Below are 25,468 nucleotides of genomic sequence, written 5' to 3'. Positions count from 1 at the left end.
GTGTTGCTCTGATCCATTAATGCTGTGAGATGAGCCAAGCAGAGAGAACGACTTAAAAGCCAGGAGACCGTGCATTGTTCTCAGACATGATCCACTCTGAAACGTATTTATAAAGAGGAAAGGAAATCGGATTCAGGAGAAAAGGTGCAAATGCCAAATGAGATGCTTTATTTCCATCAGCTGACCACTAAACCTTTGTGCTCAGGCAACAATTACTGTGGTGCCAGGGTGACCCTTTGATTGATCACATCCTGTCCCTTCAACCAGCATCATGGAGCCGGTTGTTTTAGCTCCATGTGAGATCCTGAAGGTTTGTGCTTTTGCTCTGAACGAAGGCTTTAAATTCAACCCTCCACATACCAACACAGATTCAGGCGCTCCGGTCTTTTCAGCACTGTTTCTGTTGTGGCGAGCTGTTAAAGCCTCTTAGACTCAGTTAGAGCCATAAAGCACTCAGACTCCCCAAAGAAATCCTGACTAATTACATTATTTTAACTCCTTCATTCAGACATGCCCAGAGAGACTGTGCATGCTTTGGTAAGGGGGGTGTCAGCTCAGGGGACACGGGAAGTTTTCAGTCTATTAGACGCACCTGAAAGTACCTGAGCCTCACCGTGCAGCAGTGCTGGAGTTTAATGCAACTACTGAGTTAATGTCTATTTGTTGAATTCTGCTCATGTCTGAGCCTGTTGTTCAGTGTTGCTGCATCAAAATCACTTTAATGAGTTCAGTGTGAAAAACACGATGTAGCAGCCGCCCTGTGAGGTTGTGTTATACGTGTAGGTCTCATCTAAGGGACAGCTTTGTACATAAACAAATGCAAACTTAATAAAAACAAGTCTTTGAAAGAACGCACATCGCCTGCTGCCTTTAAAGCCTGTTTCTATTATTATTCTATTATTCTATTATGGAATTTGTATCACTGTGTTGAACATTCTCATTCATCAGTGCTAGATCCTGCACAGCATGGCGGCATCAACGGCGCTCCGTTACCTTCTGCTTAAAACTAACGACAACGCCCAAACTGACTCAGTTATATTCATCATTCATTCATTCATGGCTCTTGCAGCCATCTTGAATCGGGTGTGATCTATAAATGAACATCTGGTGAGGAGAATCTGAAAGTTGGATTCAAATCGGAGATTATTTAAAAGACAGGATTAACTCCAGTAAGGATTTTAAATGTTTGAACGCAGATTTAGTTTGTGTCGGGTGTGACTCCCAGCCAGGTTTGCCAATAATACCTTGAAAGAGTAATTTGATTACAGATTACTGGTTAAAAGGTGACTTAGTTACTTTTTTGATTACTTGATATCAAATTTAGATTGAAAGTTACTTTGTCCACAATAACAACAGCAATAGTAATAAAATATGGAGTAAAATACATCAAATTAACAAATAATATATGTACATGTTTAATTACAGATAGATAGATAGATAGATAGATAGATAGATAGATAGATAGATAGATAGATAGATAGATAGATAGATAGATAGATAGATAGATAGATAGATAGATAGATAGATAGATAGATAGATAGATAGATAGATGATAGATAGATAGATAGATAGATAGATAGATAGATAGATAGATAGATAGATAGATAGATAGATAGATAGATAGATAGATAGATAGATAGATAGATAGATAGATAGATAGATAGATAGATAGATAGATAGATAGATAGATAGATAGATAGATAGATAGATAGATAGATAGATAGATAGATACGAGGATTTGGAGTCTTATTTCCTGATATTTAATCATCTCATCTCTGATTGGCTCACAGAAATGTGACTCTACCACTGACTCTGTTTGCTCTGCAACAATGACATTTTACCTCCACAAATAACACAAACCTGGAGGAGTCCAGCTGTGTTATGGAGTGGCTAATGCTAATGGTTAGCTTCTGCTAGCCAAGACATTCTCTGCTGTTTCCTGGACACTAAACCAACAACAGCCTTCAAGATGGGTGAGTCCATGAATGTTAAGTGACAGTGTGACGTAGATCTGTCAGGCTTTTCAAATCCTACAGTTTCATAGGGGTAGGAGACTATTTTCATGTTCAGCCTGCGTGAAAAACTCAGAGTGGCCGAATATAATCAGACATAATAATTAAAAAATGTTTTTAACATGACTTTAAATAAGTCATGGAAACAGATAAATATTACTTTATGCTGTTGAATCCTAGCATCAGCATCCAGCTGGGATGGGTATAAATTCAGTCTGCATCCTTCTGCTCTGCTTGCATCACTTCTATTTGTGTTTCCTATCTGAACTGAAAGCATCGTGTTTGTCTGAAAATTGCTTCATAAAGCAAAATTTGGTATTTCCATCCATGCGTTGTGTCACTGCAAGCTGGTCGCATTTTAGCTACGGTGGCTTCCTCCCCCAGCGCCCCCAAAGCAAACCAATTATTTTGTACCATTTGATTTCAACGGTAACTTCTGATGATATTTTTGATTGTTGTGTACTCCAGGTGCACTTTTGCCAGCCGCTGGAAACCACAAAGGAAGCGCAACAGAACGCCGTGCCAGTGACAAATAAATAGCCTGAAATGGAAATCAGCAGGTGTTTATCCAGCCAAAAAGGAGAACACGATGAGATGAAGAAAAACCGTCTGAAACTGTTCTGCCTCTTTAGGCTCCAAACCACAAGCTGGAAAACTAATCCCGGCAGCCGCTGACATCATTTTTTCTTTTTTCATCCATAAAGAGGGAGTTAAACAACCATGATGAAAATAAGAGTAGATCTCATTAAAGTTATGTTACCAGTCACCACTGGTGAGTAATGAGCAACATAACAGAAACTCAAGCGTTTAATTTGCTGCTTTAAACACCAGATGCTGGTGTTTCACATTTCAGCCGAGTTCACAGCCAGGCTGCAGAGACGGTGATATTGGACTTGTGGGTCAACATCAGGACACGCTTATTCCCAGCGTGTGCCGGAGATGTGGGGAGTCGTGACAAACATTCGGCTCACCTTGACGGAAATCTTCCCTTCATCCTTGGGTAAATGTGCAGCTAGGAACCAGTCTCCAGGGAGAGGGCTGGTCACGTTGAACGCTCCTGTTGTTCGGTTTGGCAGAGTCCAGGTGAGCGTCACCGCAAAGGATCCTGGGATGACTGTATCTCGAGGGAAGTGGGTGTGGAGGGGGTTGATTACAGGTGGAGCCCCAGACCTGAAGTACCTGTTAATTATAAAGACATTTTATATTTCTGATATTATGATGTACAACATATACATCTACAATGAAACTCATATAAACAAGCATGAAGTAAGAATGACATCTTGTGGTCAAATCTGGGTACTGCAGTCCATGTGTCAAAACAAGAGTCCACTCTAAGCCACTCCCCCTTCCCCTTCATGAGTTTAATGATAGTTGCCAGTAGATAAATACACTTCACTGTAATATTGAGTTGTTGCTAATTATATTAAATAAGTAACTTGAGGTATTAATTCACTGTTAGCATTGTTAGCTCAGTGTTAGCCTTCTTTACTCAATACCTTTATTTTTACTGGGCTGCTCCATTTTACTGGCTCCCACTCTTACCACAACACTGCTCTACGGGGAGAAAAAAGATTCAAAAGATCTGTGCGTGTGTGTCTATCTTTGTGTGTGTGTGTGTGTGTGTGTGTGTGTGTGTGTGTGTGTAACTCTTGATTTGTAACTTGTGTTTACATTTTCGCGTATAACTTCAGTTCTTACATATTCAAATAATTGAGTATGCATATTACTGAAGCGCGGATTGACTTCTAACCCACGGTACGAGCGGGTTGCTTGCGGGTAGGGTTGGGTCGGGTCAATAAATTTTTACTTCAGTGCGGTGCGGTTTGGGGCGGGTTCATGAAATATATAATTATATATATGTTATATTATGCCACGCCTGATACTTAAAACTTTATTGTTATTGCTTTTGAATGCTTTTGAATGCTCTTTGGGGGGGGGGGGGGGGGGGGTGAACAAGAGTCTGCTTCTAGACCTGCAGAAAGAGAGAAGTAAAAAAGCAAAAAAAAAACATGGAACACAACAACAATACAACAGGAGCAAACTATCACTGCGTCAACTTGATGAATAAATATATAATCAACATTGTTTAACTGAACCATCACACGATAATGAATCACAGTGCATTAAGTGCCAACTGCAGCCTTAAGACATGTGTTGAACGTGCCCAAGCCCATACTTATGAGAGCACCATGTGAGCACCTGTGTGTGTACACATGCTTGTTTATGTAAGGTTTCTCTATAGGAGCGTCCAACAGAGAGTGTGAGGGACCACAGATCTGCCCCCTAAAGATGTACAGGAGACGGGGGGAGCTCCAAGTCCCAGAGATCCAGGAGCTGCCCCAGAGCACAGGAACTCAAGGGAGACTGCGACCAGAAAAGCCCCCGCCCCCCTCAAGAGGCGCAGAGGATCGCCCCGGGGGGCCACAACCAGCAGCCGGCAGAGTCCAGGGAGACATCAGCGGCAAACCCACAGGCCAGCCTGCAACCTCCCACTCCCTAGCCGGCCAAGCCCGGGATCCAGCGACCCGGCACCCAGGGGCGACCACCCCCGCCGGGGACCCAGCAGAGCCCAGGGACCCAGACCCCACCAGGCAGCCACCGGGATTGGTCAGGCAGACGCCAAAAATCTTAAACTCCCTGACCCGGGAGCCACGACTCACACAGAACAAGGCACCACACCCCACACCAGGTGAGGCAGGGGGAGGGGAGACGAAGATCTATATCATCAAAAGAAGTTCCAGGAGAGGGGAGGAGTCAAAGGCCCCACCTGACATGTACAGTCATACACAAACACAGTCTCACACTCCCTCCCTCATGCTCACACATACACATACAACCAAAGACTTACAAAAATGCACACCGGACACCCATGCATGCTCCCCATACACACCCTATTCACTCTGGTCCCGGTACTGCTGCACATGGGGTGCAACCATCACCGGTTACCGGAGTTTGATCCTTTCTGCTGGGGTGCTGATGAGCAGGCTCCCCCGCCCAACGCTGAGCACAGCAACCCATCACCCCAGACCCCAACCAGACGGCCAGATCCCCCTCCTAGCCTCCAGCCCCAGGAAGCCAAGCGATAACAGAGGTGCGCTAAGACCCCTAGTCTCCCTCCACCTGCTCCAATATAGTGTTGTGTGATCATGAGGTGTATTCCATGGCTGTGGTGAGCGGACAGTGTGGGCATCGTCTGGCCTATGCCAGCTGATGCCACCGCACCGCCCCACTTACACCCTCAGCCATCGGTGTCTAAATGCAGTTTAAATTTGGAAGTGGGCACCAGCACTCGAGATGAGGCTGACAAGTCCCCCTGCCAAATGCCATTGGATGTGCTCACTCCCAAGGCCCTAAGTGTGTGTTTGCGTGGAATGTCGTCGGTGGAAGTGTATAAGGTGCCAATAAAATTGGGGGATAGGTTGCCACAGGAATGCGGAAATGGGGTCCATAACCGCACTCCCTGACTTGTCCACCCCCCAAGGTCCTATATGCATGTTTGTGGGATGATGTGAAGGAGCAGGAGGAGAGAAATGTGTGGGGATGGGGAGGAATAGCTGGTTGGGCTTATCCCTCCAGGGAGCCAGCTCCCCCACTGGCCCCAATAGGCACTTCTGTTCTCAAAATGCCACCCAGAGCATGGAGACCCCAGCCCATCCTGCCAGGGCCCAAAGCAGCAGCATCACAGAGCCTCACGGAGTCCGAGGGCACCAACCCAGCCCCACCCCAGCAGAATATCTACGCCCATCCCTGCATTTGCACAACTTCCGGATTATAAAAGACATAAGACATCCAGGTAAGGTTTGGTCCTCCCGCTCCTGGACTTCCCCCTCCCCTGTGATGGGACAGCAGAGGAGCCAAGGTCTACCTGAGGCCCCTGAACCCGAGCCAGGCACTGCCGCATGTTCCTGCCTTCTCCCCCGGCTGCATATATGTCAGGAACCGACCCCCAAGGCCCCGCCCAGATCCTCCCCACGGGGCCGGCCACCGCCACACCCCAATTGCGTGAATGCAATTGTCAGGAATGTTGTTTGTGCAGTGTGTAAAGGTGTCAGACGACAACCCCCCCCCCCCCCCCCCCCGCGCTTCAAGTGTATGACGTCATCAACGACTAGTCGAAGTCAACTCGATTTTCATTACTTGACTGTCGACTTTATAAAAAATTAAGTCATGCAGCCCCTAGTGTGTACATGTGTCAGACGACACAAACCCCATCTTGAACATCCGATGGCCTGTATAGTGTACTCTGTGTAGAATTTTGCTTCGGGAGAGAATTTGCAAGATCTTTGTAAGATGGTAACAACAGAAATGGCTAAACTGAAACTATGGTTTGATTTGAATAGATTATCATTAAACTTAAACCAAACTAAAGTTGTGTTGTTTGGAAAACGTAAAATAAACACACATATGGCCATAACTATGAATGACATTATTATAGAAAGAGTGTATTAAAGTAAATTTCTGGGTGTAATCCTTGATCACAAATTATGCTGGAAACCTCACATAAAATATGTTAAAGGAAAGGTAGCACGGAGTATTGGGGTGTTGGGGAAAGTAAGACATTTTGTGAATCAAAAGGCGTTGTATACACTGTACTACACACTGATAGTACCATACCTAACTTACTGTGTTGAAGTGTGGAGAAACATCTATAAAACAACCCTATATGCGCTTTGTACGTTATAAAAACGAGCCATAAGGTTGGTCAGTCATGTGGGATATGATGAACACACAAATAGCTTGTTTATAAAATTACAAACCTTAAAGTTCAAAGGTTTGATTGAACTGAGGACTGCATTATTTATGTACAAAGTAAATAAAAAAATACTACCTGAAAATATTCAAAAACTGTTTGCATAAAGACAAGGTGGATATAAGCTGAGAAGGGAATTAAATTTGAAGCAGCATTATGCTCGAACAAAATGGAAAAGTATGTGTATTTAAACTAGTGGAGTTATTTTAGTTATGTAAAAACATGTAATTTCACTCAGTTTAACATCTTTTATTTGAGGTAGTTTAGTCCTCGTAATGGACAAGACGTTCTGTGAATTTGGGAATATTTGCTCTTGACTGCCTAAGGGAAACAGACTATTTCAGGGAGCATAATTCCCCACGACACTCGTTTCACGTGGATCACGGAGCGCGCCGCTCGATGTAAACAAACTGGCTGCCGCTACCAGCTTACATGGATATGGAGCGATCACTGGCTGATCATTAACTACGGCTGGTGAAGGAGTGTTGGTGAGCCAGGGACACGCTGGAGATCAAGTAAACAATGCTGACTTATCCACCAGCTAATCGTGGCTCACGGCTGGTGTGGTGGAGATCGGCGTCACGAGCCACCGAGCTACTAGTTAGCCATGGCTGGAGCCGGGGAGACGCTGTGTACGCTGTGTGTAAACTCCCACGGATCACCAGCAAAAGGAGACCCAAGTCTAAAGGTAACATTTGAGAAGAAGCCCTGTGTCAGAGCGTCTCTGTAACGCGTGGAGAACTACGTCGCTGTTAGTAACGTGTTAAGTAAACAACGCTGATTTAGCCACTGGCTAACGGACGAGCGTGTTGGGCCAGACGGCAGGCTGCAAGAAGAGAGGCGACATGAGTACTTCGGAATGGACAAGTTGGGATCGGATCGGGAGTTCTGGTACTGACATGTTGGGACCGGATCACTATTTTGTATATGTACTGTAGTGATAATATATATTAACGTTATCGTAATTGATGTTGATACTTTTGAGTTGTTGGGGTCTCGGGGGTCCTCCCTAGATTTATGTCAGGGATGCAGAATTTCATCTATCAGCTAATAAATGATTTATGACCCTGAACAGATGCCGTCAAACACACGATGTTCTAAAACACATTTAATCTATGTTTAGAACATAAATTCACCTTTAATTCACCCCAAACCTAAGTCATCAGGACGAGAGCTGAAATACCATCCAACCATAGAAGAAGCCTGCTTTGTCTTTAGCATGCCTTGCATGTATTGGGTCATGAAGGCTGTCAGGCTGATCAGGAGGGAGGCGCAGATGTACAGATGGGATGTTGTCTGTGTTCTTTAACAGGACTTGGAGACCCTAAACGGTGCATGAAACAACCGTCATCTGGTGCCAGAACAACAGAACAATCTCTAAGTACTCATTAAAATGCATTTAAGACCCTCTACCGGTGCCAGAGCGGTGATTACGCACATTTACTAAGAAATCACAATGTAACCATAGAAACATGACTTGGTTTATATAGGAAACTTTTTACTGATTGGCTTAATGACCTGACCTGTGTTGGAATGTTTACTGTGTGAAGCACCTTGAGACGACTCTTGTCGTGATTTGGCGCTTTATAAATAAACTTGAATTGAATTGCTGATGGGAAAATCGGCCACAGCTGAGACTCTCCGACACGCCCACCTGCAACAAGCTCAGGGGAGCCAAACATGATGAGTCCATGCAGAGAAGTACCGATCCATGACAGAACCGTGACAATGATCTCTAAAACCTATTAAATTAACTGGGTTGATGTGAGATGTTTGATAGAAAGTATGTTTTCATCGTGTTTTACAGTGTTCATTTTGTTGACAAAATATTTTCGTCTTTTTTTTCGTCACGAAAATATATTTACAGACGAAAATGAAACAAAAAATCAAAATAAAAGCTTGGAAAAGGACGAAGACGATAATTAAATTGATTGAAACTTTTAGTCAACGAATGAAAGACGAGACGAAAATCCACGATGACGCTCCTCTACATGGCGCTCTATGGTGCGGTGCGACTATTGTGTTGTTGTGAGACGTGAACGTAGTAGAAGACAAGGGGCGTGGCGTGCCGTGAACGTGCGGGACGTGAGCGAAGACAGACCCTGAATAGTATAAAGGGGCAGGTATGCGCGGTGTGCTAAACATAGCTCACTGACTATATCGACGGCATAAGAAGAAGGAGTAGAGGAAAATGTTAACTACTGGGCGAAAAAGAAAAGAAGATGTGTGGAGACATTTTACTTATGATAACATTGCTACCAAAACTACATGCCAAGAGTGTGGACAGTCGTTTCGAGGAAAGAACACAACGAATCTTAAGAGGCATCTACAGAATGGCCACTTCGCCATTTTCTCCGAGGTAAATCCACTTAAATGTACACGTGACGACCCGAAAAGTAATATACAGGCAAATAAAACTGTATCAACACTGTCATGTTGGGATAAAAATTCGGAAGTACCGTATTTTCATGACTATAACGTGTGTTATTAGGGAAATAGCGGGCGAGTAGTGTTGATTCATGATTGCGCATGCGCCGTGAGCGGTTCTGGTACTTTTTGGGTCGCAGCCGCTCGCTGTACGTGCGCTCTAAACCAGGACTAGACCAGTAAAGTGAAGCATGCTGTTGGCTGTTTATAATTTTCACAATGTCTGGTTTGCACTGATATGATCCGAGTCCCGAGCCCGCACAGATGTTTTACCGGTTCGTTTTATAACGATATATACATATATATATATATATATATATATATATATATATATATATATAATGTATGAAATCTCAAAAAGCAACAGGTAAATCATTTTTAGAAAGTGTTTTAATTGTGTATTTTTATTTTTTTGCAGTTGCAGAAAACCATTGCTGATGGTGGTCAACCAGCTACCAAAAAGGCAAAAATGTCCAACCAGAACATTGAGGACGCATTTACAAGTACTACAAAGTACAAGAGTGATGCCAAAGAACAACAAATGAAAGAAGAGGCTATCGCTACATGGATTGGATGTACAGGATTGCCGGTCACAACAGTAGAAGATGAGGATTTTATTCTGATGATGGAAAGTTTGGATAAGAAGTTTACTGTGCCAAAGAAAACCAAGATAAGTAATCTAATTGAAAAACACTATGAAAACAAAAAAGCTACATTTAAGAAAAGACTGTCTAGTGCCAGAAAAGTATGTATTGGACTGATCTGTGGACTAAAAAGGGACTGACAGCATCATTCCTTGGCATAAGTTGCTGCTTTTTCTGTGTTGAACAACAAAAACCAGAACACTTACTGCTAGCTCTTGAACAACTTGACCATCCACACACTGCCCAGTCCATTAAGGCTTGTGTGGAAAAGTGCATGCAAGAATGGGGGATCCTAAATGAGAAAGTTCTCACCGTAATAACAGACAATGGTAGCAATATGGTGGCAGCATTCAAACATGGTGCTCCAGAAGATGAAGATTCCAGCTCCGATGATCCAGATGCATCCATCCTAAGTGAAAGTGATTCCAAGGAGACAGAAAACCTGCAGTGTCAGGACATGGGCATGGACAGGATGCCATGTGTCGTCCATACGCTGCAGCTTGTTGTCCACATGATAAACAAGGAGGAAAGCATCAACAGAGTCTTGAACAAAGTCCGATCAATCGTGAAACTTTTTCACAAGTCATCAGTCGCAACACAGAAGATTTTGGATGAGTGCGGCCTAACTGTTGGGAATGACTGCCCCACACGCTGGTCAAGTACTTATGAAATGGTTGCACGTCTCCTCAAAGTTAAAGAATCTGTTTGTGAAGTAGCAGACGAGATGGGATGGGACTGCTTGCTCTCAAGTGAGTGGCAGAAGCTGAAGTCAATGCAAGAACTTTTGCAGCCTTTTGCTGAGCACACACAAACTCTTCAGAGTGACACAATGTCTATGTCATTAACACTCCCTGCTCTCTTTGATTTACTCAGCCATCCGGCAGATGTGGAACAAAACACAAGTCGAGATGTTGCTGCTCTAGCACATGAAATGGAAGGGAATGTGAACCAGCGTTTTGCCTGGGTACTTGATCCCTCAGATGACAAGTTTTCCCCACTTGTAGCAGCTGCTTGCTTTCTCATTCCTACTGTGGGAAACGCAACCGAGCAAAGGTCACACTAGCACGAAGTGCTTTTCTCAAAATGAATCGTACCAAATAAATATTCACACTGTTTGGTTGAGCCTGTGTTGTAACAAGTGAATATCTACAGACTCAGGGTTAACATGTTTAAATTTGCTGTTCTTGTAAATTCTTGTTGTGCAGTTGCTAAAAAGAGCACCTTTGTAATTTCCAGTGTGCTTTTTGTTTATTATTAAACACGTAAGTGTTAAACATGTGAAGTTTTTTTTATTCAAATATTCTATGTTCTTAGCTGTGTGTGCTATATCTGATCAGTGGTGGTTAAGAGTTTGGACCCTGTGTATTAAATTACACTAGATTTTCCGTGCTCTATACAAAAGTAGGAAATTACTTCATTAGAAAAAATATATGCATTTTGTTGACTAAAATTGCTTATTTTTATCGACTAAAATTACTTGTTATTTTCGTCGACTAAAATTGGACTAAAACTAAAATAAATCTAATGACTAAAATTGGACTAAGACTAAAATTAATTTTTAGCCAAAAGACTAAGACTAAAATAAAATTAAAATTTCCTGTCAAAAGTAACACTTTTAACCCTCTGGAGGCAGGCAGGTTAAAACCTACCTACCTGGTTACTCCACACACGTGTTTCATGAGCATTTTTAACTCAGAAGTACCCCTGAAGGACTTAGTTGTTCGTCCTTTTATCAACACTTATTTTGAGCCTGAGAGGGTTAAATGTCCAGGCGGGGAATTGCTTTGCGACACTCCCCAGGAGACGGAGAAGTCCGAGGGCAAACTGTCTCCGTCTGTGCGAGCGTGCCTCTCCCTCGTGGCGATGACGGAGAAGTATAAATTAGGCTAAACGTGTCAGGATTTTAGGATTTTGGGTTGGGGGTGAACTGGAGCACCCAGAGAAAACCCCCACGCAGCACACGGAGACACAGAAATGATCTGATCTGTTGAGATCTCACCTGTGCTGCGTTTTTTTTTTTTTTTCGTTTGTGTTTTAGTACCTGGTGGTGGAAGAAGCTACATCCTAGACACATAGAGTAAAACTTCTTTAATGTTGTGGCATTTTAAATCAAGAGCCAACCCATCTAAGGTGTTGACTCTTAGTCTACGGAAACTAGAAGCTCTGATGAGCGTAATTGTTAGAGCTAAAATATTTCACCCATTCCTGTTTCCTCCTGCAGAAGCTCTTGGAGAACTTCAGGTTAATTTTCGGCTCTTCTAAACTTTGAGCCTTTGTTTACTCCCTCGTGTTCCTGTGTGTTACTATTTACTAAATTTAGATTGGCTGCTCGTGTTATTTCCTCCGCCTGCATGTCCTGTTCCTGCAGGTTTGCAGCGTCTACTCTCACCCATTCAGTTTCTTCTCTCTGAAAATTTTACGTTTTCCTGATTCAAATTCTCTGTTTCCTAGTTTTAAAACATCTAAGCCCATCCCAAGCTCCCTACTTCACTTGTATATGCTTTTCTGATCTTCATTGGTGTTCTGGAAGAAGACTTCTCCAGTAGAAGTCGGATTGGTCCCAGCTGGATCCTAGGCCAGATGTAGAAGGCCTTGGCTCTTCAGGCTCCCAGTCTTCTTCAGCGCTCCCATGGGCAGGCCCGGGGTTCTCTGGAAGCTCGTCGTTATCATCATGAAGACCGGGAACAGTTGGGTACCCGTCACTGGGTACCTGGGTACTCACAGTTTTTTCTAAACTCCGTTCCCCCAGATCTTCAGACGCAGCTGTGGGACTGTCTGACCCGCCCTCCACAGGTGGCTGCTCGTCTTCCACGTCTAAAGATGCTTTCTGCATTTCTTCCCTCAGTTCCATCGTTTGTGTTTCATCATTAGGAGGACATGCTGCGTAGCCAGGGCCCCTGTATCGGGTACCAAGTAACAAGTGCCCTCTAACCCACTGCTGGGTACCAAGGTACTGGGTACCTAACGGGTATTCAGTTCCCAAGACATGGTCAGCTTGCGCCTCCTGAAGAATCTGGGCTGAATCTTTTTCGTTCTCTTGAGAGTCCATCTTCTGTTCTTCTAAACTCTGATTCCCAGCTTCTAAATACTGGAACTCATCTAGGAAGCATTCATACTTTTCTTTATGCTCCTCTTCTGAATTTGTCTTTGTTTTTCCTAAACTCCGTTCCCCCAGATCTTCAGACGCAGCTGTGGGACTGTCTGACCCGTCCTCCACAGGTGGCTGCTCGTCTTCCATGTTTAAAGATGCCGCGTTCAGTTCCAACGCTTGTGGTTGCTCTTTCAGCTCCTGCCTGATCTGATCTAAATGTCTCTGGTCCTCTGGAAAAAGCTGGAGAATCCTTCCAATTTTTTTATCAGCGTCGTCCATTCTCGCTTCAAAAATCATTTTCTCTTGAGTCAAAAGTTCAACCTCTTCTTCCAGAGCTCGTTGTTTCTCCTTTAAAAGATGATTTTCTGCTTCCCTTGTTTCCATAAACTCTAGTTCCTCTTCCTCCAGGCTTTGTGGGAGCGTTACTAAACAGTCTCTCTCTTCCTGAAGAACCCGTTGAATGTCCTGAATGATCGGCTCTGGATTTATGTTTCTCTCTTCAGAGTCCGTCATCTGTTTGATGAGAGTTTGTTGCCTAGTGTGGAATTTTTCCAGCTCTTTTGCCTGTATTGCCTTATTCTCCTCTTCCCATCTGAACTTTGATAACAGGAAACGTTGCTTCTCTTCCTCCAGGTTTTGTCGGAGCGTTACTAAACAGTCTCTCTCTTCCTGAAGAACCCGTCGAATGTTTTGAACGACCTGCTCAGAATTTATGTCTATCTGATCAGACTCCGTCATCTGTTTGTCTAGACTCTGTTGCCCAGCTCGTACTCTTTTCAGCTCTTGTTTGAGGTAAGCCTGTATTCTCTTAGTCTCCTCTTCCCATCTGAACTTTGATAACAGGAAATTTGTCTTTTCTTCCTCCAGGGTTTCTCTCTGAAGTCTCAGACCCTCCAGCCCTTCTTCTAGAGCTGTTTCCTTCTCTTCTAAGATCGTACCTGCTGCAGCAATCTCTTCCCTAAAGTCCATCACTTGTGTTTCCAGACTTTGTTTTCCCAGATGCAAATTGTCTAATTCTTCCTGGAGGATTTCGTAAATCCGCCCTTGTTCCGTCTCTGATTCTGACTTAGTCATCAGGAAACGTTGCTTCTCTTCCTCCAGGTTTTGTCGGAGCGTTACTAAACAGTCTCTCTCATCCTGAAGAACCCGTTGAATGTCCTGAATGATCTGGTCTGAATTCATGTTTCTCTCTTCAAACTCCATTATCTGTTTGTCTAGACTCTGTTCCCCTGCTCGTACTCTTTTCAGCTCTTGTTGGAGGTAAGCCTGTATTTCCTTATTCTCCTCTTCCCATCTGAACTTTGTTAACAGGAAATTTGTCTTTTCTTCCTCCAGAGTTTCTCTCTGAAGTCTCAGACCCTCCAGCCCTTCTTCCAGAGCCGTTTCCTTCTCTTCTAAGATCGTACCTGCTGCAGCAATCTCTTCCCTAAAGTCCATCACTTGTGTTTCCAGACTTTGTTTTCCCAGATGCAAATTGTCTAATTCTTCCTGAAGGATTTCGTAAATCTGCCCTTGTTCCGTCTCTGATTCTGACTTAGTCATCAGGAAACGTTGCTTCTCTTCCTCCAAACTTCTCTTCTCAAGACTCAGAAATTCCAGCTTCTCCATCAAATCCTTTAGACTTTCGTTGAAATCTTTCTGGAACCCTTCTGCTGTTTCCATAAACTCCACTTTGTCCTTCTGCAGATTTTCTCTCAGAAGTTGAACATCTAGTCTCTCTTTGAGCAGAATCTGTCTGATCTGCTCTGATTCGGTTTGTTTCTGCTCAAACTCAACGATCTGGTTCTGTAGAGTCATTTTCCCAGCGTTTAAACGCTCCTTCTCATCGCGGAGAGTCTCCTTTTCTGCTGTTAACTCCCTTTCTGTTTCTTTAATCTTATACCACTCATCTTGAATTTCTTGTCTTTGTTTCTGCAGTTGCCTGTTTTCCAGCTCAATCTGTACTCTGTGTTCGTCGAGTAACTGAGCTGAAACTAAATGATCTCTTCCTATCTGACAGTTCGTCTTTAGTTCATCAAAGTGATTCGTTAGTTTCTTTTGTTGATCCTCAAAGTGACGTTCTCGTTTCTCCAGATCCTGTGTTTTTGTTTCCAGTTTCTCTTTTTCCTCCTGGAGACTTTCCCTGATGCGAGCTATCTTTTTCTCAAACGCATCCACCGTTTGTTGAAAGTCGTGTTTCTGGTCACCAAAAACTAGTTTTCTGGCTTCCAGATCTCGTAAGTCTCTTTGTAAAAGCTCATTCTTTTGTTCAAATTCAGCTTTAAGTATGTCTGAAAATAACTCCATGTTGTCCACGTGTGGTCCACCAGTAGCCATCGTAGGTGTGCTCAGGTCTAAAACCAGTGTGCAAATGAAGCTGTCTGTGTGTCTGCCCTTTATATAGGTCTGTGTGCGTCTGCTTTGTGTTTGCCCTTTATATAGGTCTGTGTGCGTCTGCTTTGTGTTTGCCCTTTATATAGGTCTGTGTGCGTCTGCTTTGTGTTTGCCCTTTATATAGGTCTGTGTGCGTCTGCTTTGTGTTTGCCCTTTATATAGGTCTGTGTGCGTCTGCTTTGTGTTTGCCCTTTATATAGGTCTGTGTGCGTCTGCTTTGTGTTTGCCCTTTATATAGGTCTGTGTGCGTCTGCTTTGTGTTTGCCCTTTATATAGGTCTGTGTGCGTCTGCTTTGTGTCTGCCCTTTATATAGGTCTGTGTGCGTCTGCTTTGTGTTTGCCCTTTATATAGGTCTGTGTGCGTCTGCTTTGTGTTTGCCCTTTATATAGGTCTGTGTGCGTCTGCTTTGTGTTTGCCCTTTATATAGGTCTGTGTGCGTCTGCTTTGTGTTTGCCCTTTATATAGGTCTGTGTGCGTCTGCTTTGTGTTTGCCCTTTATATAGGTCTGTGTGCGTCTGCTTTGTGTTTGCCCTTTATATAGGTCTGTGTGCGTCTGCTTTGTGTTTGCCCTTTATATAGGTCTGTGTGCGTCTGCTTTGTGTCTGCCCTTTATATAGGTCTGTGTGCGTCTGCTTTGTGTTTGCCCTTTATATAGGTCTGTGTGCGTCTGCTTTGTGTTTGCCCTTTATATAGGTCTGTGTGCGTCTGCTTTGTGTTTGCCCTTTATATAGGTCTGTGTGCGTCTGCTTTGCGTTTGCCCTTTATATAGGTCTGTGTGCGTCTGCTTTGTGTTTGCCCTTTATATAGGTCTGTGTGCGTCTGCTTTGTGTTTGCCCTTTATATAGGCATGTGCCCTTTATGACATCATCAAAGGAAGATGATGGCAGATTCCGTTTCCATGACCATGATTATTTTTTTACTTTGTTGTTATAGTTCTAATTAATTAATTAATTAATTAAAGCTGGGGATCAGACAATAATTAATTAATTAATCATAATTAATTAATTAATTTAACTTAATGCTGCAATAATTAATTAATTAATTAGAACTATAACAACAAAGTAAAAAAGATCATGGCAAAATAGTAAAACTTAATGCAGCATTAATTTTTATTCATTTTATTTAATTAATTAATTAATTAATTAAAGCTGGAGATCCGACCTTGATTAATTAATCATCATTAGTTAATGCTGAATTAAACTTTATTGATTTTAATTAAACAGATTTTCCCTAATGTGTTTACCTATTTTAAAAAATTGGTGTTTAATTATTTACTGTTAATCTGAACATAAAATGATAAATGTTGTATTTTTATTTGTATAACTTTATTTTCAGGACAGATACAAAAATTTCCTTTAAAGTGAAAGTTTATAATAAAAAACAAAAGCTGAGGGATCCGGTTATGGCGGCCATGCAGGAGGACGTGTTTTTTTTTTTGCTCTGCTGCCAGGTTGGTTCTAATGTTCTCCTGCTCACTAATAACTTAAAAATCAGGAAGATTTTGTGGAACAACTCCTAATGCGATTAAGTCACAGAAGGGAAAAGGAGGAACAGCTAAACAAGCAAGCCTGTTTGACTGTAGTCTTCGAGGTGAAGCAGCTAATGCTAACCAGGCCATGGCTACGCAGACTGACAATGAAAATGAACCCATGGGTACCAAAGCTGACCAGATACTGGCAAAGATAAACTCAATGGAAACGGGCTTCGCGTCAAGACTGGATAATATGGCAACAACATTAGAAGAGGTGAAGAAAGATATTAACGACTGCTGAGAACGTATGTCGTGAGCTGAGGAACCCGTCTCCAGTGCAGAGGCAGAGCTGGTTAGCCTGCAAGCTAAAGTTAGTAGCTAAAAACAAAACCATGGAGAACAAATTTGTGGATCTAGAAACCAGGTCACGTATGAATGACCTACGGCTCGTGAACCTACCGGAGGGCACGGAACTAGGAGACATACGTGCCATCTTGGAGAAGTGGATACCCGAAGCAATGGAGAATGAGAGGCTGCAGTCCTCTGTTGTTCTGGAGAGAGCACACAGGATAGGCCAGAAGAACGACAACACATCGCGACCGAGAACTTTGATGAGAAAGTTTAGCAACTACAAAGACAAGCAGGTAGTCCTTATCGCTGCGAGGGGGAAAAGGATATATACTACAAGGATCAACAGGTTCCTTCTTATCCGGACTTGGCTGCCGGGATTGCCCAGATGAGGAAGAAGTTTGACCCGATTCCTGCAGAACTAAGAAAGCTGGGGATCCGACATGGTGTGACTCATTCCGCAACCTTGTTGGTGACTCACGAGGGTAAAACGCTTTCCTTTAAAACACCCGAGGAAGCAAAGATCTTCCTTAAAAAAATCCAGGAACCTTACCTGGATGTCCTATGTCTTTTATAATCCGGAAGTTGTGCAAATACAGGGATGGGCGTAGATATTCTGCTGGGGTGGGGCTGGGTTGGTGCCCTCGGAATCTGTGAGGCTCTGTTATGCTGCTGCTTTGGGCCCTGGCAGGATGGGCTGGGGTCTCCATGTTCTGGGTGGCATTTTGACAACAGAGGTGCCTATTGGGGCCAGTGGGGGAGCTGGCTCCCTGGAGGGCTAAGCCCAACCAGCCATTCCTCCCGATACCCGCACATTTATCTCCTCCTGCTCCCTCACATCATCACACAAACATGCACATAGGACCTTGGGGGGTGGACAAGTCAGGGAGTGTGGGTATGGACCCCATTCCCGCATTCTTGTGGCAACCTGCCCCCCAATTTTATTTGCACCTTAAACACTTCCACCGACGACATTCCATGCAAACACACACTTGGGGCCTTGGGAGTGAGCACATCCAACGGCATTTGGCAGGGGGATCTTTCAGCCTCATCCCAAGTGCCGGTGCCCACTTCCAATTTTAAACTGCAATTAGACACTGAGGGCTGTAGGTGCAAGTGGGGCGGTGAGGTGTCATCAGCTGGCATAGGCCAGACAATGCCCACACTGCCCGCTCACCACAACCATGGAGTACACCTCATCAACACACACTAACACCATATTGGAGCAGGCGGAGGGAGACTAGGGGTCTTAGCACACCTCTGTTATCGCTTGGCTTCCTGAGGCTGGAGGCTAGGAGGGGGATCTGGTCGTCTGGTTGGGGTCTGGGGTGATGGGTTGCTGTGCTCAGCGTTGGGCGGGGGAGCCTGCTCATCAGCACCCCAGCAGAAAGGGTCGAACTCTGGTAACCGGTGATGGTTGTACCCCATGTGCAGCAGTACCGGGACCAGAGTGAATAGGGTGTGTATGGGGAGCATGAGTGGGTGTCCGGCGTGCATTTTTGTAAGTCTTTGGTTGTATGTGCAAGTGTGAGCATGAGGGATGGAGTGTGTGACTGTGTTTGTGTATGACTGTATATGTCAGGTGGGGCCTTTGACTCCTCCCTTCTCCTGGAACTTCTTTTGATGATATAGATCCTCGTCTCCCCTCCCCCTGCCACACCTGGTGTGGAGTGCAGTGCCTTAGTCTGCCTGGGTCGTGGCTCCCGGGTCAGGGAGTTTAAGATTTGTGGCGTCTGCCTGATCAATCCCGGTGGCTGCCTGGTGGGGTCTGGGTCCCTGGGCTCTGCTGGGTCCCCAGCGGGGGTGGTCGCCCCTAGGTCCCAGGTCATTGGGTCCCGGGCTCAGCCGGCTAGGGGATGGGGGGCTACGGGCGGGCCTGTGTGTTTGCCGCTGATGTCTCCCGGGACTCTGCCACCTGCTGGTTGTGGCCCTCCGGGGTGATCCTCTGCGCCTCTTGAGGGGGGTGGGGGGCTTTTCTGGTCGCAGTCTCCCTGGAGTTCCTGTGCTCTGGGGCAGCTCCTGGATCTCTGGGACTTGGAGCTCCCCCCGTCTCCTGTACATCTTTAGGGGGCAGATCTGTGGTCCCTCACACTCTCTGTTGGACGCTCCTATGGATAAACCTTACATAAACAAGCGCGTCTACACACACAGGTGCTCACATGGTGCTCTCATAAGTATGGACTTGGGCACGTTCAACACAGGTCTTAAGACTATGGTGGGCACTTAATGCACTGTGATTTATTATCGTGTGATTGTTCAGTTAAACAATGTTGATTTTATATTTATTCATCAAGTTGACGCAGTGATAGCTTGCTCCTGTTGTATTGTTGTGTGTCCCATGTTTTTTTTTTTTTTTTTGCTTTTTTTTCTTCTCTCTTTCTGCAGGTCTAGAAGCAGGTCCTTGTTCATTATTGTTTATTTGGTCATTTCTTATAACCCTTTCACTACATTTTCATGGCTCACAAACACACACATGTATAAATAAACAGTTTTAGATGATTAAAAATTAAATGTAGGTCCATCTTTTATAACTACAGGATCCTGAGTTACTATATTTTCCCACAGAAAAACATATGTGTCCCGTCAACACAAGTTTAGACCAATTCCAAAGGAAATTCTAATTTCCCAGCGTCCACCCAGCATTCAAACGCACCATGCACGCACAAATCAGTCAGGTGAGAAAACAGCCTCAAAAGGATTTTTGTACTTGTAAACTGATCTGTGTGTACTGTAGTTTTGTCCGTTTGTACCAGGTGATTTTATTTGTGTATTCAATGATTAATATGTGTAAGAACTGAAGTTACACACGAATCAAGAGTTACACACACACAAATCTAGATGCACACCTACACACACACACAAATGTAGACACACACGCACAGATCTTTTGAAACTTTTTCTCCCCATACTGCTCCTTTTTGCCTATCGGTGTCGAATTACAAATTCCGGTGCAAGCGTGGCAGCTTTGCGGGCTCACATATGACTGGCTCTAGAACCAGGAAGTATGGAGATGGGACAAATTGTACACAAAGACTACATCCCTCATCTGCCTTTTTAAAGGCAAATAGCCAGGTGAGAAGGAAATCAGCATCAACCTAACCTTCCTTCCATCATGACTGAGACAATTGGCTGTAATGTGATTTTTTTCCACTGTAAAATTATTACTTATTGCACCTTTAATGGTGTGAAAACATATGGTGCTTATGTGGAACAGCTAAAGACATAGAAATGACTTTAAATATTCTGATTAATTATGTCTAATAAATTAGAACATTAAATCTTTTAATGTTTATAGTAACTGCTTTATGTGTCCTGCAGTTAATCAGCCCCCTAAAGCCCCCCTCCATCCACTCCCCTGGTAGGAGAATAATATAATAATAATAATAATAATTATTATTATTATTATTATTATTATTATTCCCATCAGAAGACTAAACCACGGTCTTACACTGTCACGTTGCGGTTCGGGCAGCTGTCCCCAAACGTGCCCCCTTGCTCCTTGAAGGTGATGAGGTTCCAGACGGCCATCATTGTGTCTTCAGGCACATTGAAGTGGAACAGTTCCACACTGGCGAAGGAGTTGAAAGCGTTCAGCTTACGAGGCGTGCGGGTGAAATAATCAGTCACAAAAAGGCAATCTGTGGAAAACAGAAAGATAAAACTGTCCTTTAAAGTGTTTGAGGAAACCAGTGGCATACATCATCTTCTACTGGATGATAAAAGTCCCATTTCGCTTTTTCTAAAGAAGAAATAAAAGCACTTCCACAAAGAATAAATCTAAAAAGGAATCAATAAATAAAAGAACCAATGTCAGAATAAATAAAGGAAACACATAACTGATTAAAGCTGAATTTATTTGTATTTACTTTTCCAAATTATATTCCAATTTTTATTTATTTATTTATTTATTTATTTATTTATTTTGCTGCTTTGGTGAAGCTTTTACCCTCAGTTTACCGATTACTTCTGTTGTTTGTTTTGCTTGTGGCAAGAATTTGCACACATGGACGCCAGGACTTAGCCTGCAGCTGGGACGCTGAATACACCCGCACTCTGGAGGAGGAGGAGGAGGAGGAGGAAAAGAAGGTTTTTTATTGCCTAAAAATGTTTTAAAGTTAAAATACAACATTTAAAAATGAACAAATAAACTAAAAAAGGTATAAAGATTAAATAAAACATTAAAAAGATAAAATTCTACTTTTTTAATCATCAAATAAAAAATGAAAAATAAATTATGCTAAAACAATAAAACTAAAATTAAGATAAAAAAAGCAAAAATAAAAATGAAAAAGTTTGGTAGAAAATAAGTAGAAATGAAAAAAATAAAAAAACACCAGCATGGAAAGAAGCTCGTGAAAAATATTAGTAAAATTTATTTTGCTGAATTTTCAAAAACTCCTAAAGCTTTCTTCCACCAAAAGCTTTTCTTGTTGTAACAACAGATGCTGAAAAGTCTAACGTAGAAAAAGTTGTCTTTAGGAAGGTGGGTCCGTCCCTCTCTGCTGTGCTTCAGCCTTGCCTCCATAATCCTGCACGGTGTTCAAAAAGGTTGTTATTTTTTAAATGCTGACAAACAGCAACAACTTTGATTTTAGTCGTCAATAAAAGGTGATCAACAAAAGTCTTTTAATTTCTTCTACCTCCTTTAAAAGCAATGCAGTCGGTAAAAACAACGATTTTGCTTTTAAAGCCTCACATCTGAGCACAAAACCAGTCGTTGCTACATTTAGTCAACACAGCGAAGGCAGATGCTCCTCCTTGATGCTAGCAAACCACTTCCTGCATCCCAGACATCAACACTTCCTCATGCATGGACGCACTCTCACTCGGATTGGGCATAATGTCAAATTCTTGGATTACATCTGCTAAAGCTTCTGCCTGTGAGAAGAGAACAATGGGCAGGTGTGATCTGCCACATTACCTGCAAGAGCTGAACCGACATCAAGCACACCCAGCGGGTGGGCAGAGAGCGCAGGAAGCTGTGTGTGAGTCAGTTAATTGCCCCGCCAGATTATAAAGCAGGTGTGTTTTCATGAAGATGAACACAAGTAAGGTAGCAGATTTCCATGGGAGCGATATGTGGAGGCATCTCGACTCCTCACTAAGGGTGAGTGTTTTACGTTTATAACACCTTTACTTTGTCAACTTTTGCACCACCTACACCTGCAGCAACATCTCGGCTTCAACTGAGAATGGTGCATCTCACGTGCAATTGTGTAGCAAAAAATACATTTTACAATTTTTAAAAGACGTACAGCAACATTCCTGGTGTGTTTTATAAATGTTTCTGTTGCCTTTGCTGAAGCAAACCAGTGAAGAGTAAACCAGGTGACCCTGTGTGCTGAGCAGACTGATGCGTGGATGCATAAAGTAAAAGGTTTTCTTGAGTGTGCCGTGTTATCTAATGTTTTTTCCTGCTCCTCCCACCCCCTCACTCTGAACCAATTCTCAAAGCTGTTGCTGATTCTCACCTACAGCACCAAAGGCAACCTAGAATACTAAAGATGCCAAAGAAGGCAGCGGAAACTGAAAGAAACGGACCAATCTCAGCGTCAAAGCTAAAACCTAATCTCATGCAAAGCTCCAAAACCTCTTTTTCTTTCTCTTTCATGCAGCAGCTGGTCTGTCTGCATTTCATATGAACCTCCTCCACGGTCAAATTCCCTTTTGCCCGTTGATTACATGGAAATCTTTGCCTGAGGTAACAAACGGACAAGCAAAAGGGTGAGTCTGACTCCAACAAAGCCAACTGTAGGTTGTGTTTCTCTGATTAGACACAAGAAAAAAGTGAACAAAGTGAAAATTCACATAAAGTGACTGATTGATCTTTTATTAACCAGAAAACAGGTCACTATTAAGGAAAGTAACCCCTAAAAATCTGCCTCCACGCTCCAGATTGTTTCCTGCGATGGCCACCGGGTTTCTGAGTAAAACAATCAATATCTCACTGTGCATTTGCTGTTTATTTTGTCAGATTTTTCTCCATTTTGTTTGTTTTTTTTATTCTATTTTACATTTTCACTGCGCAAAAAAACCAAAAAATTATTCATAATTTTCAGCTAAACACAAAACCACTTTTCATTCAAAGCTGCAAGACAATATTTTCAATGATGAAGACAGATCTGCAGCAGCTCTGTTGTGAGCCTGACCAGCAGGAAAATAAAAACATGTTTACCATCTGCAACACTTTATTTGTGCAGCTGTCAGAGTCTACGCAGATTTCAAACATCATCACTGAAAACACAGAAAGATCTGAGGCTGTTATGAATTCAAGAAGCTTGTAAGAAATAACCAACCACCTCAAAAATAAGACAGTGTCCGTTTTAACCCAGAGCGCAGCCTCGGTGACACAGAGTGTAACGAGAAGCTGCAAAAATGCTAAAACATCTAAATACTGCTGTGAGTTTGGCGGCTAAATGAAGACATTTCATTTGAAGATAAAAGCATCGGAGCGCTTACAGGCTTCAGAATCCAGTAATCTCCTCAACGAGCACCTCCCTACCACCGTTTTACTCGCTCACAAGCTTAATACACACATAATCCTGCTTTTTGTCACATTTACACACTCACACGGTCTTTAAACTTTCTTTAAGCGGCTGAGGAAAAGGCTGCTGGTGTAAGTTCCTGCTTTCCCCTTAAACAAAAACCAGCAGCCGAGGATGAGCCGTCTGGCTGTTTAAACATGTAGGAGGCACGGTTTAACTGTGACAGGAAATAAGTTCACATGTTTAATTGTGCCTCCTTCTGCTTCATGCAAAAAAAAATCAGGAGTGAGTGTGTGGAAAACTAGATCAGGGCCAGAATTAGAGAGGGACCCTGAGACTGGACCTGTCTGAACCTTTGGATTCATCCTCAGCTTTTCAATTTTTAACATTTTATCAGAGACAAAAGGTTCCCTGTGGAATAAAAAGCAGCAACAGCCGGGGAGAGATGGACTGACGGAGCGCGCTCTCCGTCTTCAGCCAAGATGAAAAGAACTGATGGAGCAAAACAGCAACAAGTCAGCAACATCCTCAGACAGACCCTGGGGTAGTGACAGCCGCCGGTACAGTGTGTCCTGTAGGTCCAGATTATTGTTGCTCAGCACTCGGGTGTTTCTTCTAAAGCTCCGTTTTTAGAATCTGTCAGAACATTTCTGAGAAGTGGACCACAAAAACACTCCCATTGATGCTTGAAACGCAAAACAGTGGCATCATAACAGCTTTCTGTAGGTTAAAGTTATGATGTCACAGTAATTCTTTCATTTCATGTCAGTAAATTCCGTTGTCCCATAAGTGACTGGATGCTTTCTGCCCCCCTTAAGAAAACTAAAAGTTTACTACAATGAAAACGTCCAGTACGGTTGGTTTTCATATCAAACACCTGAAACAAGCTTTCAGAGGATTTGTGAGGATGGCTAAAGTCATCATCATCATCAGCAGCAGCAGCAGCAGCAGCAGCAGCAGCAGCAGCAGCAGCTGAAGCCAGTCCTTTTGTTTTGTGCTACTGGAGCAAGCAGCTGAGGATGTGGAGCCAGAACCGGGATGCGGCGCTGCCTCTGCTGCTGGGAGGGTTTCAGCACCCCGACAACAGGGACAGCTCCCAACAAGCCGAGCAGAGGCACTCACCTCCAGCTGCGCAGAAGAAGCTGTAAACAAGCAAGAGGAGCCTCGGAGGGCTACATCCGGGGCCCGGGCGCTCCAGCTGCCACATCGTTAAAAGCTAAGCGGTGGTGAGGGGGGCTCCAGCCCGGCTGCGGTTCTCCGTCGCTCTGCTGGTCTACATTTCTTCAGATTTTTTCCGCTCTCTCTCTCTCTCTGTCTCTTTTTGCCAGCGACCAGCTGTTTGTGCATGACGTCATTAGAACGAGGACGGTAGGGCACACCTTCTTTGGCCCTGATTTGACAACCTGAATCTGTCCTGGGATCTGATTGGCTGGTGGTCCCTGTCAGTCTGCGCACGCGTGAGGACGTGGATTGCGGCACAGGACGCGTCACTTGACCGCACTCGGGGAGCCAGTGACACCGGCACAGAAAGTTAGGAACAAGGACCAAGTCTACCGGCAACCCCCCCCCCCCCCCAAAAAAACATTTTCAGTCTGAGAAAACTGTTTTATTTGATCTTTCTGGTAAAATCTCACAGTCTTCTTAATGCACATGAGAGCAGAGGGTCAGAAACAGAAGCAGTCCCAGGTAACAGAAGACTCAGAAATAAAGATCAAAGAGTAAATCCGATTAAAGAACATAGCAGAAGTAAGATTCTTGAATATAAATATGTGTACACATTCTAAGACATAAAACTTAAATACTGTAGTATGTACATGGAATGGAGACACGAACTGTAAAACTGCAAATAATGACCAGAAATAAAGC

The 25,468-nt window shown here is 43.5% G+C and overlaps 1 protein-coding gene across 1 annotated transcript in view; it reads right to left on the bottom strand.

Moving 5' to 3' along the window:
• The window catches only part of tmem8b (transmembrane protein 8B), a 66,085-nt gene extending 41,086 nt beyond the window's left edge, over positions 1-24,999 (bottom strand). Inside the window, exons 1-3 of the mRNA XM_015973211.3 lie at positions 24,725-24,999; positions 20,566-20,755; positions 2,984-3,191 (exon numbers count right to left, since the gene is read on the bottom strand). Of these exons, the coding sequence (XP_015828697.3) occupies positions 2,984-3,191; positions 20,566-20,755; positions 24,725-24,809 (483 nt within the window). The 5' untranslated portion in view covers positions 24,810-24,999. The remainder of the gene's footprint in view (positions 1-2,983; positions 3,192-20,565; positions 20,756-24,724) is intronic.
• Between the last annotated feature and the right edge of the window lie 469 nt (positions 25,000-25,468).

Source organism: Nothobranchius furzeri, chromosome 17 (genome assembly GCF_043380555.1).
Source record: "Nothobranchius furzeri strain GRZ-AD chromosome 17, NfurGRZ-RIMD1, whole genome shotgun sequence".
NCBI classification, from domain to species: domain Eukaryota; kingdom Metazoa; phylum Chordata; class Actinopteri; order Cyprinodontiformes; family Nothobranchiidae; genus Nothobranchius; species Nothobranchius furzeri.
This window is presented reverse-complemented; position numbering and strand designations above follow the sequence as displayed.